At 35.5% G+C, this 16,464-nt stretch overlaps 1 protein-coding gene across 2 annotated transcripts in view; it reads right to left on the reverse strand.

Moving 5' to 3' along the window:
* Window positions 1-709: 709 nt before the first annotated feature.
* Window positions 710-16,464, reverse strand: part of LOC118195681 (putative methyltransferase-like protein 24) — a 101,059-nt gene continuing 85,304 nt past the window's right edge. The window contains exon 6 of one of the 2 annotated variants that reach the window (XM_085817649.1): window positions 710-3,146. In XM_085817649.1, coding sequence (XP_085673775.1) covers window positions 2,940-3,146 — 207 coding nt within the window. In that variant the 3' untranslated portion in view covers window positions 710-2,939. The remainder of the gene's footprint in view (window positions 3,147-16,464) is intronic. The other variant, XM_085817650.1, reaches the window with a different exon arrangement.

A 16,464-nucleotide genomic window follows, 5' to 3' on the forward strand; every position in this document is an offset into this window, starting at 1 on the left:
AGTTGTTCCTGGTTAGTGGAGTGCGCGGGACACATGCCTGTTTACCTCTGTTAGACATCAGGCGTCCCCGTCCACCGTTACCAACCAACCAACCATAAGCTAGGTTTAGTGAAACATTTTGTTAAAGTTTTATGTATAGAGAGAGAGCACAATTTTTTTTATTAAAAAATATAAGTATTCCAAGTATTTTCGGGCAATATGCTGCTGAAAATTTATCAGTCTAGACAAAAAGTAAAAAATTTAGAAATAATTTTATACAAAGATTCAAAAGAAGTTAAATAAATTTTAAAATATCCAACAAATATGCAGAATAAGGATTAAAGAAATGTGAAACTTAAACATAAAAATTATAATAACCTGAAAAATATAAAATAAGAGGAATTTAATCAAATCTTATATAATGTTATCAAGAGGAGAATACGTCAGACTCAATTGCAATCCCCCTTCCACTTGAAAACCATTGCGTTGTATCCAGAATTAGCTGATGAACTATTTTAAAGTATTTAATTACAACAGTTCACCTATATATACTATATGCTAAATGTTTTAAGCATCTCAATAATGATACTGCTAAATTAAAATGGAAATAAAGTGATTATGTTCGTGAAGCAACAAAAAATTAATTTCAGGCGCAGAATTATAAATCGTCCACCACTGAGAAAAGTACTCTGTATGGAATTTTTGAAACATAATACAATTTTATTGAAAATCATAAAGCTCCTAATTACAAAAGTCATATTGAAAAATACATTTAAGAATCTTAAAAAACCAGACTGACAATGTTTGATTAAGTTCACCATACTGATACAAAAAAGGAAAACAAACTTATAATTTCCTAACCTTTAGTATACATCATAATAAGCTTAAATAAACAAACTGCAATTAATAAATTTATTAATAAGTTATCCAATTATTAGTAAACTACAATGTGTTTAAGAATATTCTACAAGCGCTTAAGAAACTACAATGTGCTTAAGAATATAAAACGTTTTAAAAAGTAATTTTAAAAAGTAATAAATCCTATACAAAATCTTTTTTTTAAGTACTTGTGATTAAAATGCATTCCGCAAAACTAACATTTCGCAAATAGAACGATATCATGCAACATATCGCATTCTTTATGCATCATACTACCGTATTTTGACTTTTTCCCTGTTAATATTTGGACATTATTGCCTATCATTTCATGCCTGTTTATGCTGAAATCATTATCAGCGTATTCTTTCTGAAAGTATTACATGCACTCATTTGTATATAAATTACGTTTTCCATCTGCCGGTGATATTTTGAGCACACATTTTACAAACTAAATCTCGTCATTAACGGCAAAAATATCCAAGTGCATTGTTCATTTCATAATTACAACTTAAATTTCGTTTCCCATGTGAAAATACCCGAGAATAACATTTCGTTAATATTTTGCAATAAATGACCTACATACTAAATAATGCTCATAACTTATGTGCTCAATATGCAACTAACTGTACTAAATAATGCAATTAGTTTAACTTACATTGTAAACACTGAAACTAAAAAATGTAACTAAGTGTCGCATTGTGTCAAACTGTATACAGTTTTATTGTCATGAATGCACAGTTTCGTATTTAAATACGTCTAGCAAAACGAATTGTAAAGTATTCAACAATTTTTATTAGATTGGTAAACTTGACAGCAAAACCCTGGTAACAATCTGTAAGGGTTATTTTAATTTCCCACTTACAACTTCCTACCAAAGAGTTTTTAGTATCGCGTTGCATGTAAATGAGGTAGAAAAAGTATAGAAAGGAAGTTTCGCTTACTTTTTCCAGGCAGAAGAGCTTAAGAGTCCTTAGTGGCACGTGTTACCGTCAGGCTACTTCGTTGCTAAGTTCACTACATTTTGCTGCTTTGTACGTGCCATCTGATATTCGCCGGTTAATTTAGTCAAGGACAACTACGTTAGGTAACTGTGTATAGCTTCGGCTAAGTCGGCTTTAGTTTAGCACTAGATTAGTTTCTTATTTTCTATTTTAATTTAAAGTCCAAGTGGAGGCTTTCCTCTAAGCCCAAGAAGGGGCTGATTGTCATTATTTCTTTGAGTGAATACAAGGGTATTTTAACCCTGGACTTTGTCGTTTACATGCTTGGACTCAACGATAAGTCACTACATAGTTCAGTAAGTTCCACTTTGCTCCGCATAGACGAAATAATTAGGAACATTACGAATCTAATAAAAAATTAGCTGTATTTGAAAAATGTTTCCAAATTTGTGACTATCAGAGAAAGAATACTACTTCTTCCTCTGATTCAAATTACTTTAACACAATAATAAATTAATAAATATATCACAAATAATTAATTAATTACTCTGTCACAATTGTTATTGATAACAATTCTCTAAATTTGATTTTTTAAAGTCATTTTTATGTAATTTTAGTTTCGTGTTATTTTTGAAAAAAGGCGCAGCTGATTTGCTTCATTTTAGTTAACATGCCTGTCTTTTGAATAAAATCGTTTGCAAACTAAAGAAAATTTCTCATAATATTATCATGTTGCCACCAACATCAACATATTTATCGTACAACTTGAGAAAGTGAATACTGTAAATTGAGTGGATAAACTTAGGACTCCGAATCATATTAAAATTTCAAATCTGATTTCCATCCATTCCTTTTATTTAGACTTTGCATATGTTTCGTTCTTTATTCCGTGCACATAAAATACTTATTACGTTTCATAATTTCACAACTACAGTTGTTATCATTAGATTCAAATATCTCATTTTATTATTCTTTTCCCTTCTCCATAAGAAAAAACAGCTACCTGTAATCAATGGTGAATTCCAAATATCAAGGCGTTAAAGTGAAACATCTGCTCAAAAGATATAGAAATTCCCTTAAATATTTTGCTCCACCCAAAAGAACAACTAACGAAATATGTCGTCTCCTCCTGCTAATTGTTTAGTGCCGGTACCAGGACATTTCGAAGAAGTGCTGTTCGTAGCGAGCGTAGAAGCCTGGGACCCTCATCAGGGGCATCTGGGTGTTGTTCCTGGTGCTGAAGTGTCGAAGACCAGCTTCTTCCTCGATCCTTTTCAGCAGTTTCAGAACACGTGTCCAGTACGGGTTGTCTGGAAGGTGGAGCTCAATACACAAGTGATTGACATGCTGTGAAAAAATAATTCTTTCTCAGAGAGAGTTATTTATAGAAGGCAAAAAGTACAAGAAACTAATAATTAGTTCATTCAAAAAATTCCATCATTGTTTTCTCTTATTTAAATATCGATTTATAATGGTATGTTTAAAAATATTCATAATTTTCAGAAGGACTGAAGTTATTACATAAACTGTAGTGTTTAACTAACCGCTACGCGGCCAGCCTTCGTCCGACTTTTAAATGCTCTTTTAGTTAAATTAGAAACATTAGAAAAATGCCTAAAAGGAACACCAAACATTAAATTTAAAAACTGCACAGAATTTTGCTCTGAAGAAGAACTTTATCAGAAAAATAAACAAAACAAAAAAAAAAAAAAAAAAAAAAAAAGAGAGAGAGAAATTTCAATAAAAATGTATTATATATAAAAAACTTCCAATGAAATAAGCAATATTCCATAACACAAATATTAATTATCCTAATAAATAAATTAACCAACTTCCCGTTGCAAAATCTTATATGATTAAAACATAATAAAAAATGCAATAAAACAAGCAATAAATCTCATATTTTTAAGAGAAAACAGTCAGCAGTCCAGTATAAAAAGCAATGAATATAAAACTGTTGCCAAAAACCACATTTCTAAAAGAATGAAACTGTCATCGGAAAGCAGTAACCAATCAAAATTGTGCTTTGTGAATGACATTATTCAAAATATACAAATCTCTTTGCCATTATCTAATAAAGAGAGAGACAAAGAAAAGGAAATTCTTTCTGCTGTGCCTCGCGAGACACTTGCGCGCCAGAATAAGAAGACTGCGATATGCGTGTTGCGTGTATAATTAATAATATTTTTTATCTCATATTTTCAACAGTCAGCAGTCCAGTATACAAAACATTGAATGAAAGCCTTTGGCCAAAACCACATTTCTAAAAGAATGAAAGTATTCAAAATGATGCGATTTCATCAAAAAAGATTTTAAAAAATCTGATACGAATTTTGAAAAAAATCGCTTCGAGGTGCACTGGCTCTTGTCTAGATGCACCTGTGTACCGAATTTCGTAGCTCTGAGTCTGCTAGCTTAAGCGCAGCACGAACGAATGACACACACACAGACAGACTCTTTCTTTTATTATATGTATCGAGTAGCTTTAGTACGTTGAGTTTATTTGTAAAGTGATTATTTGTATAGTTATAAATAAAGTTTAATATAAGAATCTAACTTTATAATATCTCTTTTACAGTGGGTTCTATAAACATCAAGCTAACAACAAAAGAGTCTAGCTTTATCTCTTTTAAGGGGGGTTCTATAAACAGGCGTGACACATGGTATAAAATAAAATAAAGGTTGGATAAAGCAAAAACAAAGGATTGTGAATCCCAGTGCCCTATCAAAATTCTATTGAAAATTATTCTGCTGTAAAGGCGACACTTATTTACTATTATAAAAGTAGAATCAAACAAAAGTATTTTTCATTATGCATAACGAAAACTGTATAAGCATATGTAAAATTAAAAAGTTTAATATGGACACCACATGGCATCCTTGAATGGCCTATTAAGTTATAAACATTTTTGCATTTCATTTAAACTTATATCCTCGAATTTCTTTAGAGATATATTTCTCATTCAATCAATTCAGTTCTCACTTTGCTCCAAAGAAAAAATACATATAAACTCGAAACATCTTCATTAAAAATTGTAAAAAACAGTAAAACATAAAACACCAAATACGGTTAAAACAGTTAAATGTTTTCCCCTAAAAGAGTTTCTATATAAAAACAAGCAATTCGGCCAGCGGACAAGAAGGGAGATTTTTCGGTGCACAAAACTGAAAGTTTACTTTTGGTCTCGCTTAGCAAAAAGACACTGAAGGTGCAGAAGCTGACTTAATTCATTATGCTGCTAAGTTTCAAATGTAAACAAATATGGCTGCTATGGTAAACAAAAATTAGGCTTAGCTCCTTTTTTTAAACTTTCCAACTTTTAAATTGTTGATAATTCTACAACTATTGCATGCATGCTAACTAAAGGCACAAAAACCTTAAGCGGAAGATAGAATAACATAATTCAATTATTTTTAAAGCAAAAAATACACAAAAAATGCAAATTTTACATATGCTCATACAATTTATCAACAAATAAGGAAAAAAATTGTGCTCACCAAGCCAAGTAATAGAGTGGTATACATATTTCTATACGTTTGGTGCAGCCGATTGCAACCAAAAACAGAGGTGCACAACTACATATTATAGTAGTCCCATATACAAAATTTCAACGTTCTGAGACTACTCGTTTTTGAGTTATGCGAGATACATACATACGTACATACATAAGACACGTCACTAAAAAATCACTTCTAAATCCGTTTTAAATCAATTTTATAATCTGTTTGGGGAAAACGAGTCCTTTATTCTGTTCTTACGTGAAAGTATCACGCAAAAACATCGTTAAATTGCATTCGATAGCGATCAAAATGGATTCTTTCGTTGAAATATTATACCTGGAATTTTTCGTAATTATAATACTTCCTTTACTTTGTACAAGGAAGTAAGAATAGTTTTTTATTTTTTTAAGTCAACGTTACTTTAATGTAGCTAGGTGACAGCGATATTTAACCATGTTTTTCTCTATTTTTATTTTTGCCATAGAAAAATTGAGGGTATAACTGGCAACTAATCTTAAGTAGGCTGTTAAATACACTCATGTCCATAAATTAAGGATAATGCAAAATCAGGCAAAGGAAGAGTTAGAACGAAAACAAATTTGACTTATTTGTAAAGCTTATTTATTAAACAAAAGGTAAAGAGCAAAAAAAAGATGCTATATGTTTGATATTATTAAAAAAATTAGCGATTTTTTCTCCCTGGAGCAAATTACAAAAAAAACTATTTACAAAAAACCAATATTACATGGTTGGTATGATTTTTAATACATTGTATGTCTCCCAGACGATGCAATACAGTCCGTACAACGCCTAGGCATGCTGAGTATCAAATTATTGATCTGATCCTGGGGAATATTACACCACTCAAAAAGCAGTGCTCTCCGAAGTTCCGGTAGACATGTAGGAGGAGGTCGACGGGCTGCATTTCGTCGGCCAAGCATGTCTCACAAGTGCTCTACTGGATTCAAGTCCGGTGAGAATGCTGGCCAGTCCATACGGGTGATATCCTCCGATTGAAGGCATTCGCTTACGATGTTTGCACGGTGAGGACGGACGTTGTCATCCATAAACACAAATTGTGCGCCCATGGCGCCCCGAAACAAACGTACATGTTGTTCCAGAATGACGTCCCGATAGATTTGGCTTGTCATTGTTCCAATTTAAACATGCAGGTCAGTTCTGGAACCCAGAATAATTCCACCCCAAACGAGCACTCCTGCGACACCTTAACGGTGTCGTTCAATAATGTTTTCTTGGTGGTAACGGGTACCTGGAGCTCTCCATATGAAAGTTCGGCGGGAATCAGACTGCAAGCTAAACCTGGACTCGTCCGAAAACATCACACAAGCCCACTGCTGCGGTGTCCACAATGCATGCTCTCTACTCCAGGCTAACCGCAGGCAGGCGACAGTGAGTTGCAGTAAGTGGAACGCATCTGACAGGTCTACGAGCATATAGACTAATATGCCCTAAGCGTCTGTACACGGTCTGCCTTGAAATTGTCGTACCAGTGGCTGAAGAGAGCTGACGAGACAGGTCTGAGGTTGTGCTCCGCCTGTTTCTTTTGGCAGTAACTGCCAAGTACCGGTCCTCATTCGGCGTTGTAACTCTGGGGCGACCTGTGCTGTAACGTCTACTCACATTACCATCATCTTGGAATCTTTGCCAAAGCCTCGAGATGACACTCTGGGCAATTTCAAGTTCGTCTGATAGTTCCAGTTGGGTACGCCCACATTCCAGACGGCCGATAATTCTACCACGTAAAAAATTATCCAAATGCGTCCTTTGTGTCATAACTATTCGGTTATTGCACTGAAATGCTTATAAAGCGCCTGCGAACAATTTTACTTCTTTGCCTGTATTCCTTATACGAGGGCTATCCAGAAAGTAGATTACGTTTTGGAATAAAAAAATAAACAAAGTATAGGAAACAAATTTTATTATATACAGATGAAAGCCACACTCAAATACTACTTTTCTACATAGTCACCATACAAATTAAGGCATTTATCGTAGCGATGTACGAGCTTGGAAATTCCTTCGTCGAAAAATTCGGCCGCCTGCGCCTTCAACCACTTCGTTACCTCTTCTTGCCTTCCATCTTGCACAAAACTTGTGGTAACCAAGCTTTTCGCTGATGATTTCGTGCAACAAACTTCGCGAAATTTGTGGAAAACTCAAAGAAAGTTCCGTTATTGTGAAATTTCGATTTTCACGGACTTTAGCATCGACTTTTTCGAGAAGTTCGGCGGTCACTATGCTGGGTCTCCCACTTCGATCTTCGTCGTGAACATTGGTTCGGCCATTTTGAAATCTTATGACCCACTGACGCACTCCACCTTCAGTGATAATGTTGTCCCCATACACTTCACGAAGCTGCCGATAGATTTCTATCGGTTTACAGTTTTTTGCAGTCAGAAACCTTATTACTGAGCGCACCTCGCAGCTCGCGGGATTTTCAATTAACGCAGACATTTCAAACCGTCACAGTATCTGAACGGAGCACAGCACGAACCTCTCACTAGCACGGCTAGATGCAGACTGAGCTGCGCAACGCTCTGACCCCAAGATGGCCGCGCTAGCCCCGCCCCTAGCGGACACAGACGGAAACGTAATCTACTTCCTGGATGGCCCTCGTATATCACTCTCTTACACTCTCGTCATTGTGACGTACCATCGGTGTCATCTGGTTATTTCCTGAAATTTGCGTATGATTCTTGAAGATGTGTGTAGTGATTTTAAAGGTGATATATTTATTTTAGAGTTCGATTTCCGCGTGACTCCGAATTATCCTTAATTTATGGACATGAGTGTATAATCCGTAATGGCATCGTAAAACAATTGGTAAGCAAATCTGAAACTGCCGACAAGTTGATGCCTTGTTAGTTAAAGAAAGTTCATACGCACCAGTCAACATACCATGCATCAGGCACTGCCCATTTCTTTTAACCAAATAATTTTACTATAGTTTGCATTTTAACAAACAATAAATTAACAAGTAATTAAACAAACAAACAATAAATTAACAAGTAATTATTGTAAAAATTATAATTTCTTCAATATATATTTGAAATATATTTTATAATCCATTTCAAAAGCAATTTATAAGAATTCCAACAAAATTTCATCTGAAAAGCTTCCCTTCTTTTTATTGTTTTACTGCTGCAGTAAGCACAAAATATTTTTCTAAAGTACTGGAAATCCAGTATTGCTGTATTTCTTTAGCGCAGTATCTCATTCCGAGCTATTCATCTCGCACATTTAATGCACTCTTTTTTACAGGTTTCACCTTGTAAACCCTTTTCGATACTGTCAGTGAACTGAAAAGCTATTGAAAGTAGCGTGCATATTAATGGATCCACGCTTCGAGGGACTCGCACGTAAATTTATAATAATCAGACTACGTCCTAGTAACCACACCAAGGGACTTATTTTTTTTCTTTTCATTCCACTGTATAGCTAGAGTACATAACCTTATATCGGAGCAACAAAAATGGGAATTTTTTATTTAACTTGCATTGCTTCCTTTATTAAACATTAATTAAATGTACTAGACATCACCTGATGTATGTAATGTTCTTGAAGAAAGTAATACGGCAAAAAATTTCAATCATTTAAGACATTCTCATTCATCATTGCATTAGATCTTTGGCAGTAAACTACTGCACGTGACTAGTTTAGGATGAGAGCTACTTTTAATCAGAGAGTTGCACAATAAATTAGTCACTTTAAGAAGTACATCCTAAAACAACACTCTTTGCATGGATATTAATCAATTCCATATATATCATCTATTTTTAATTAAAATACTATACTTACAATCTCCGCGACAGTTTTTTTTTTTTTTTTTTTTTTTAATAGCGGTAAAATAAAAATTGTAATGTATTAAAAATATTTAATTTATTCCCAATTTTATGCCATCGTTAAATTTTTCAAATTGATAATATAATAATGGGTTAAAATAACACGTTTAATAACTATTGTTGGAAGTGCTAATACAACAAGAGTCAGTGTAATATTCATAAATTTATGAACCGTCCATAAATTTGGCAGGAACACGCACTAAAAAGCATTATTGAAACCTTGAGCATTTTGTTATTAAAAGTGCCTGTAAATATGGCTACCCCTCAGAAGTTTTCAAGAATATAAATGAATAAAATAATAAAATAACTCTAATTTACACAATTCCCGGCCGCACCAACTGGCAAGAATTATAAAGCAGCATTAATGAATTAAAAAGCACAACTAACTGATAATGCAAACAATAATTTAAGCATTATTTGTAAAAACATTCTACCATGAACTTATTAACAGCTAATTCCATCAATCAATTACCTATAAAAGAATTAAAACTAATACAAAATCTGTTATAAACAAAATTCTGCATTCTAAAATAAACACAAAATTTTATTTTACACTACAATAGATTTTCCAACCTTTATGATGTATATAATTTTCATAAAAATAGCATTAAATTTTTCTACATAGCGAATGGGATCAATAACTATAAAAAAGACATGGGTATGTATTTTGTTCAAAAGCTTAAAAAAGTCTGAACTTATCGCTTCTGAGATCAACAAAAATTACAGCTGCTGAATTATTAATAATAACTACAAAGTTATTAAAACCATTAAAAAGTATCTAATTAAGTATATCAGTTGCTTTGACGTCGAAAATCTTTACGCTTGTAAGGATCTTAAGTTTTACTAACGTTTATTTTATTTTAAATCTTTACTATCACTTCTTATTTTCTACTTCCGGCCAGAATTATAAGCGTGAAGGATTTTATGCAAAGTTGTCTGGCGAACGCCAAGTATTTAAGTGTGGCCTTTTTGCCAAGCAGGAGAGAGGAAGCAGTGAGTTCGAAGCAGGCCGCTTACCTTAGAAGTTACGCAGTTGCTATTTGCCTTCCAGGCCAGAGGTTTTAATCCTCTTGATAAATTAAACGTATTGTAGTGTTCACAGTCTCTGTGCTACATACGCTTCCTGTTATTATAAGGCCAATCTTATTCTAAAGTTAAATTAGAGTTTAGTTTTATTTTTATACCTTTTACGTTAGACCCCGAGTGGAGGGTCATTGTACATTGTATATAAAGAAAAATAAAGGGTCTTGTATACCCTTCGTCTGTATCCTGTCTACTTACTACAATTAGTGAACATAGCTTTAGTAAGCTCTCTGTTCCTAGTCAGGTCATTGTATGTTTCCGAAGAAGGTTAGAAGAAACATTGAACCTGATAGTGGCGCCCGACGAAGAATAACCATGGCCGAATTTCAAGAAGAACCTGTGCTGCCTGCAGAAACGGCTCAGAATCCAGAAATGCCAGCTGCCGCTCTGGAAGGATTTGGGTACATCGTCCAGACCATGCGCGCTTCGATGAAACCAGAAGCAACGTTTAATGGAAACTCACAGGTAACCAGTTTTTTGGAAAAATTGGATGACCACTTCATGCTCTACCCCGTGCACGAGTTTCAAAAAGTTACCTTAGCTGCCAGCGCTTTGAGGGGCCAAGCGCTTAACTGGTTCAAATGTATCGGCAGAAGTCTCTTGGATCAAGCAGGAAGTCCCACCTATACTTACGAAAATTTCAAGACTGCCCTACTAAAAGCCTTCCCTGTTGTAAGGGATCGTGCGAAATTAGAAACAGAACTTTTCAGTATATATCAACAAAGAATGGAAAACCTCTCGAGCTTTATTTTAAGAAAAATTCACGTTTTCAAGCTCTTGTATGGAAACCGTCCGGATCCTGAAATAATTCAAGTGATTTTGCCGAGGTTACTACCCCAAGTGCAAGATTTTATTGAATTACGAAATCCGACTACACTGGAAAAGTTATTTGAGCTAGCAATGCAGTTTGAAAGTAGAAGAACGGCGGACGTCGAAAGAAGACGCCAATATCAACAGCGAAACCAATTTGGTACGCCAAGACTACAGCAAACTCAAGCACATGGCTACGGAGAAAAAGCGAATCAGTGGGCAAGGAAACCCGAGCATTCAAAAACAGCCGGCGAACGTCGACAGTTCAATAGCAACCCAGGAAAAAAGTCTCAAGGCCAGTGGAGAAAGAAGGAAAGCACCGAAAGGAAAAATAATTTAAACTAAAACGGATTTCTGCTGACGAGAGGGTGCGGAAATCTGAAGGCCACGAAAACCCCTCTTCCTACAAGTTAAATACAGTAATGGTGAAAAATTTAACTCTTCCGAAGATTGAAGTCTTGGTAAATAATATCCCGGCCACCGCACTCCTGGATACCGGCGCGCAGTGTTCCTGTGTGGCAGAAGTCTTTTTTAGAAAGTATTTTCGCAAATACCGCATATATAATGCGGATAATACAACAGTATTAGCGGCGCAAGGAGAACAATATAAGTGCGTAGGTAAAGTACCTTTGTACATCCGTATCAAGGACGAACAAGTAAAGGTGATGTTTTTTATAGTAAAGAATTTGCAAGCAAATTTAATCCTAGGAATAGACTTTCTTTCAGACGCACAAGCTACACTGGATTTTAATGCAGCGTCCCTTAAGCTGACGATGAAACCAGTGCGTGTAGAAAAGGTTGAACCGCCAAGGTTAAATCTTGACCACCTGCCTAATGACGAGCAAGATAGAATCCGACAAGTGGTAAGTGAATTTGCTTCCTTATTTAGTGATATTCCAGGATTTACTCAGGTTACTAACCATAGTATTGACACCGGAGATGCATTGCCGGTTCGTCAAAAACCATACCGGTATGATAAGAATAAGGAAAAAATTATAGAATGGCATATTACCGATATGCTACGTAAAAAGATCATAACGCCCATCTCAAGTAGTTATGCTAGTCCGGTGGTTTTATGTAAGAAAAATAATGATTATCCTTTGGAGCATCCAAAAAGGTGGAGATTCGCTATTGATTACCGTAAATTAAATTCCATAACGAAATATCCGGTATATCCGTTACCGATCATAGAAGAAATTTTAAGGAACATAAAATCAACCAAATTTATGACGACTTTAGACTTAACGAATGGTTATTTTCAAATAGGGGTCAGGCCTGAGGACGTGCCTAAGACTGCTTTTATAACCAAGTCTGGCACTTATGCATTTTTGCGTATGCCGTTTGGCCTTTCAGGCGCCCCAGCAACATTTCAGCGATGCATGGACATTGTGTTAAGACCTGTTCTTGGAAAGTCCACATTTATCTATTTAGACGATATCATTATTACTAGTGATAATCTCGACCAACATATACAGGATTTAAGACATGTGTTTTCTTTATTAAATGAGGCCGGTCTAAAAGTTAATGTCGAAAAGTGCAAATTTGCAGCCCCTGAATTAAAATATTTAGGTTACAAAATATCGCAAAAAGGGATCGAGACAGATGAATCAAAAATAATCGCTGTACAAAAGTATCCGACTCCAAACACGGCAAAGAAGCTCTCTTCTTTTCTAGGACTTTGTTCATATTATAGGTCCTTTATAAAAGATTTTGCGGCTATCGCTGAGCCATTGTTAAAATTAAAAAGGAAAAAGGCAAGATTCTCGTGGACGGCTGAAGCCAATAGTGCTTTCGAAAAATTAAAACAAGCATTAACGCAAGCCCCTGTGTTGAAATTTCCTGAAAAGGATGAAAATTTAGAAATTTCAGCGGATGCTTCCGATTATGCGGTAGGAGCGGTACTTTCGCAAAATCAGCAGCCCGTGGCATTTTTTAGCCGAACTTTAAATCAAACACAAAGAAACTATTCCGCGACCGAGAGAGAGGCACTTGCAGTTCTGTTAGCAGTGCAAAAGTTCCGAGTCTATTTTGGAAAGGCGCCGATAACAGTATATTCTGATCATGCGGCGGTAACTAGATTGTACTCAGGGAAAAATTTATCCCCAAGGTTAATAAGATGGGCACTCAAGCTTCAAGAATATAATCTGGTAATCAAGCATACCCCCGGAAAGGAAAATATCGTAGCAGATGCCCTATCACGAATTAAATTAGACGAACAGGGTAATACCGTAAAAGTTGCAATGCTGACAGCGTGTACAATAAATTCCCGAGAAACTGTAATAACCGAACTGGGTAAGGATCCTGAGTTTGGAAGTATTTATGAGTATTTGAAGGATCCTGAAAATTTTAGCCACCAAGATATTGTGGCGATAAGAAATAGGGCGGCACATTACGAACTAATAGATGGTCTATTATTCTACACAAAAACTACGAATTCCAACAACGAATTTCGACCTGTTATCCCAGCTAGTCTTAGATTAAATATCCTGCAAGAGCTCCATGACAGCCCTTTAGCTTCTCATGCTGGTATTCGAAAAACTATCCAACGCGTACGCGAGGCAGTCTACTTTCCTGAACTGCAAAAGTTAACAAGGGCGTATGTCCAGTCCTGCCCAACATGTCAAGCCGTTAATTATATTAATTTCCGCCCGGCCGGGTTTCTAAATAGTATTAAATCCGAATTTCCAAATGAAATAATCGGCATCGATTTATTGGGCCCTTTTCCAAAAAGTCAGTTAAACAAAAGTCGCTATCTCCTTGTTATGGTTGATCATTTTAGTAAATGGACCGAAATTGTTCCCTTAAAACGAGCCTCCGCGAAATTAGTTACTGATTCTATTTTAAATAAATATATTTTAAAATACGGGGCGCCCCTAAAAGTTATATCGGATAATGGTCCTCAATTTGTAAGTAATATATTTGAAGACATGTGCCAAAAACTGGGCATACGTCATTTAAAAATGGTCCCGTATCGGCCGCAATCAAATATAGCGGAACGGGTCAACAGAAATATAGTGAAAATTATCCGTAGTTATGTTAAAAATTTTCATAAAAGCTGGGATAACTATGTCAATGAATTTGCTTTCGCCCTTAGGACCGCAAAACATGATACAACGGGCAAAACTCCTGCTGAGTTATTTCTAGGCAGAAAGGTTATAACACCGTTAGATAAACTATTTTATGTGCAACAAAGAGCCCCAGAATTTAAAATGGGTGATATAGAAAAACTAATAAAAGAAGCAAAAAAGAATACGGAAGTAGCACAAAGAAAACAGAAGTTATACTATGATCTGAAACGACGGGGAGTAACTTATAAAGTAGGGGATGAAGTTTTAAAAATCAAGCATTCACTTTCTTTAGCACCAGAAGATAAAACTGCCAAATTTTTTCCACGCTTTGAAGGACCATATGTTATAGAAAAAATAACTCACGCTGTTGTAGTGTTAAAGGCAAGAAATGGTGAAACCTGTTCCGCAAATATTGATCAAATTAAACCCTACTTCGATCGTAATAAAATGAAAATCTTTTCAGATCTTTTGCAGGATCCGGTACGGAAGACACCGCAGGTACAAGTTCCAGAGGTGGGAAAACGACAAGTACAAGGGCAAGCCAATGAGAGACAGAAGCAAGTGAAAAGAAAATTGCCCCGCGGAAAAACTGAAGGTAAAAAGAAAAAGAAGCCGTTCCACCGTCCAGAAAACAGAGTGCACGAACACCCCCAGAATGAAGAAGGGAGAAGGACGACGTATGTGGAAAGGACCGGGAGAAAGGACGGCAACTATAACCCGGCTGTGAAACGGAAGATTGACTCATCCGACAGAACTCTCCGCAGCAAAAGTCGCCGAACTGCGGAAGGGCCATCAGCGGCGGAGGAAAAAGTACAAGAAAAATTTGAACGGCCAACAACGAGGTCCAAGCAGGATCACGACAGAAGTTTCCCGGTTCCACCAAGACCAGCTGCCTTCAAACGACCAAGACCACAAGCAGAGCACAAAAGGAAGGTGTTCAAGGGTGGCCGTACTGGTGAAAAACGGAAGCTTCCAGAGGAAAGCACTGAAGGGCGAGCCCGTACAAGAAGGAGGATCAACCAAGCTACTATCAGCTATACCTTTAAAGACTGGGCCCAGAAAAGGATGTCTGAATATTACAAAGATAAGTAAAATTTTATGTTACTTTACAAACTTAAGTTAATCTTTCATTCTTACTGCAAGTGGCAGATTTCAAGAAGTTTTACCTCATGCGAGGTCTACCTTTATCGCCAAAAGGGCGAGAAATGAGTTGTGACCGATTTTCTTATTATGTTTTTCAATTACTCGCGCGTAAAACTAAAGTTGATGTATAATAGCGTTGTGTAAAGACTTAAATATTGTAAAAAGTTATTGTATAAATTTTATTTAAAACATTCTAGCAAGAAAGAAGTTTTAGTCTGAAAGACTTTTTGAAATGTAGTATTATTTCAATGTAGAAAGAATTGGCACTTGCTTTGAAAAGAATAGAAGTTAACAATGTACTACTAATGTTTTTTTTCAAATGTGTAAAATTAACGGCATGTTGATATGTTCTTGTATACATGTGAACTGTTATTTTGAATGTTAAGAAATACCGTGATATGGTAAAAGTGAAAGTAATGTTAAAAATTTGTTATTCGTGTGACTGTAAAGATTAAATCATGGTGAATATGTGTTAAAGGTTGAATGATGTAGTTAGGCTCTCTGACGCTACACTTTAGAGTTAGCCACTTTCAGAATAGTACCTCAGGGTTTAGAGTTGAAAGTAGGATGTGTTAAGAGGTCTCGTATGTTGAATTTTAACACGTTAGTGTTTTGATTGTAGGAGGAAGTGTGGCACACGTAGACAGAAACACATACGTGTTTGGTGTTCTTTTACAACACATGTCAGAGAGCACGGGGAGAGATAATTAAAATAGTCATGAATGAAATAAGAATGTTAAGAGAAGTATATTCTATATGTTAATTGCAATGTCATTCTGTAACATTTCATTAAACTAGTTTTCCTTCCAGATCTCTGGAAGGAACCAGAATTGAATAAAGCTCCTGTTTAGATGCAGTACAGATGAAAAAAAAAAAAAAAAAGATTGTTGTATATCCCGGAAGCTACTATTGTAACAAATTTCTTTCTTTTAAATTTTCTAGTTTCTAGCTAAGTTATGATTGTAAAAGGTTGGCCTCGCGTTAGTTTTTAGAGCTAAAAGTTTTCAACAAGGTCGTTTTAGACCTCAGTTTCAAACAAATTAACTCTGGCGGGAAGTATGTAAGGATCTTAAGTTTTACTAACGTTTATTTTATTTTAAATCTTTACTATCACTTCTTATTTTCTACTTCCGGCCAGAATTATAAGCGTGAAGGATTTTATGCAAAGTTGTCTGGCGAACGCCAAGTATTTAAGTG

The sequence above is a fragment of the Stegodyphus dumicola genome, chromosome 5, assembly GCF_044657685.1.
Source record: "Stegodyphus dumicola isolate Sdum_Otavi_A_Nest chromosome 5, ASM4465768v1".
NCBI classification, from domain to species: Eukaryota; Metazoa; Arthropoda; class Arachnida; order Araneae; family Eresidae; genus Stegodyphus; species Stegodyphus dumicola.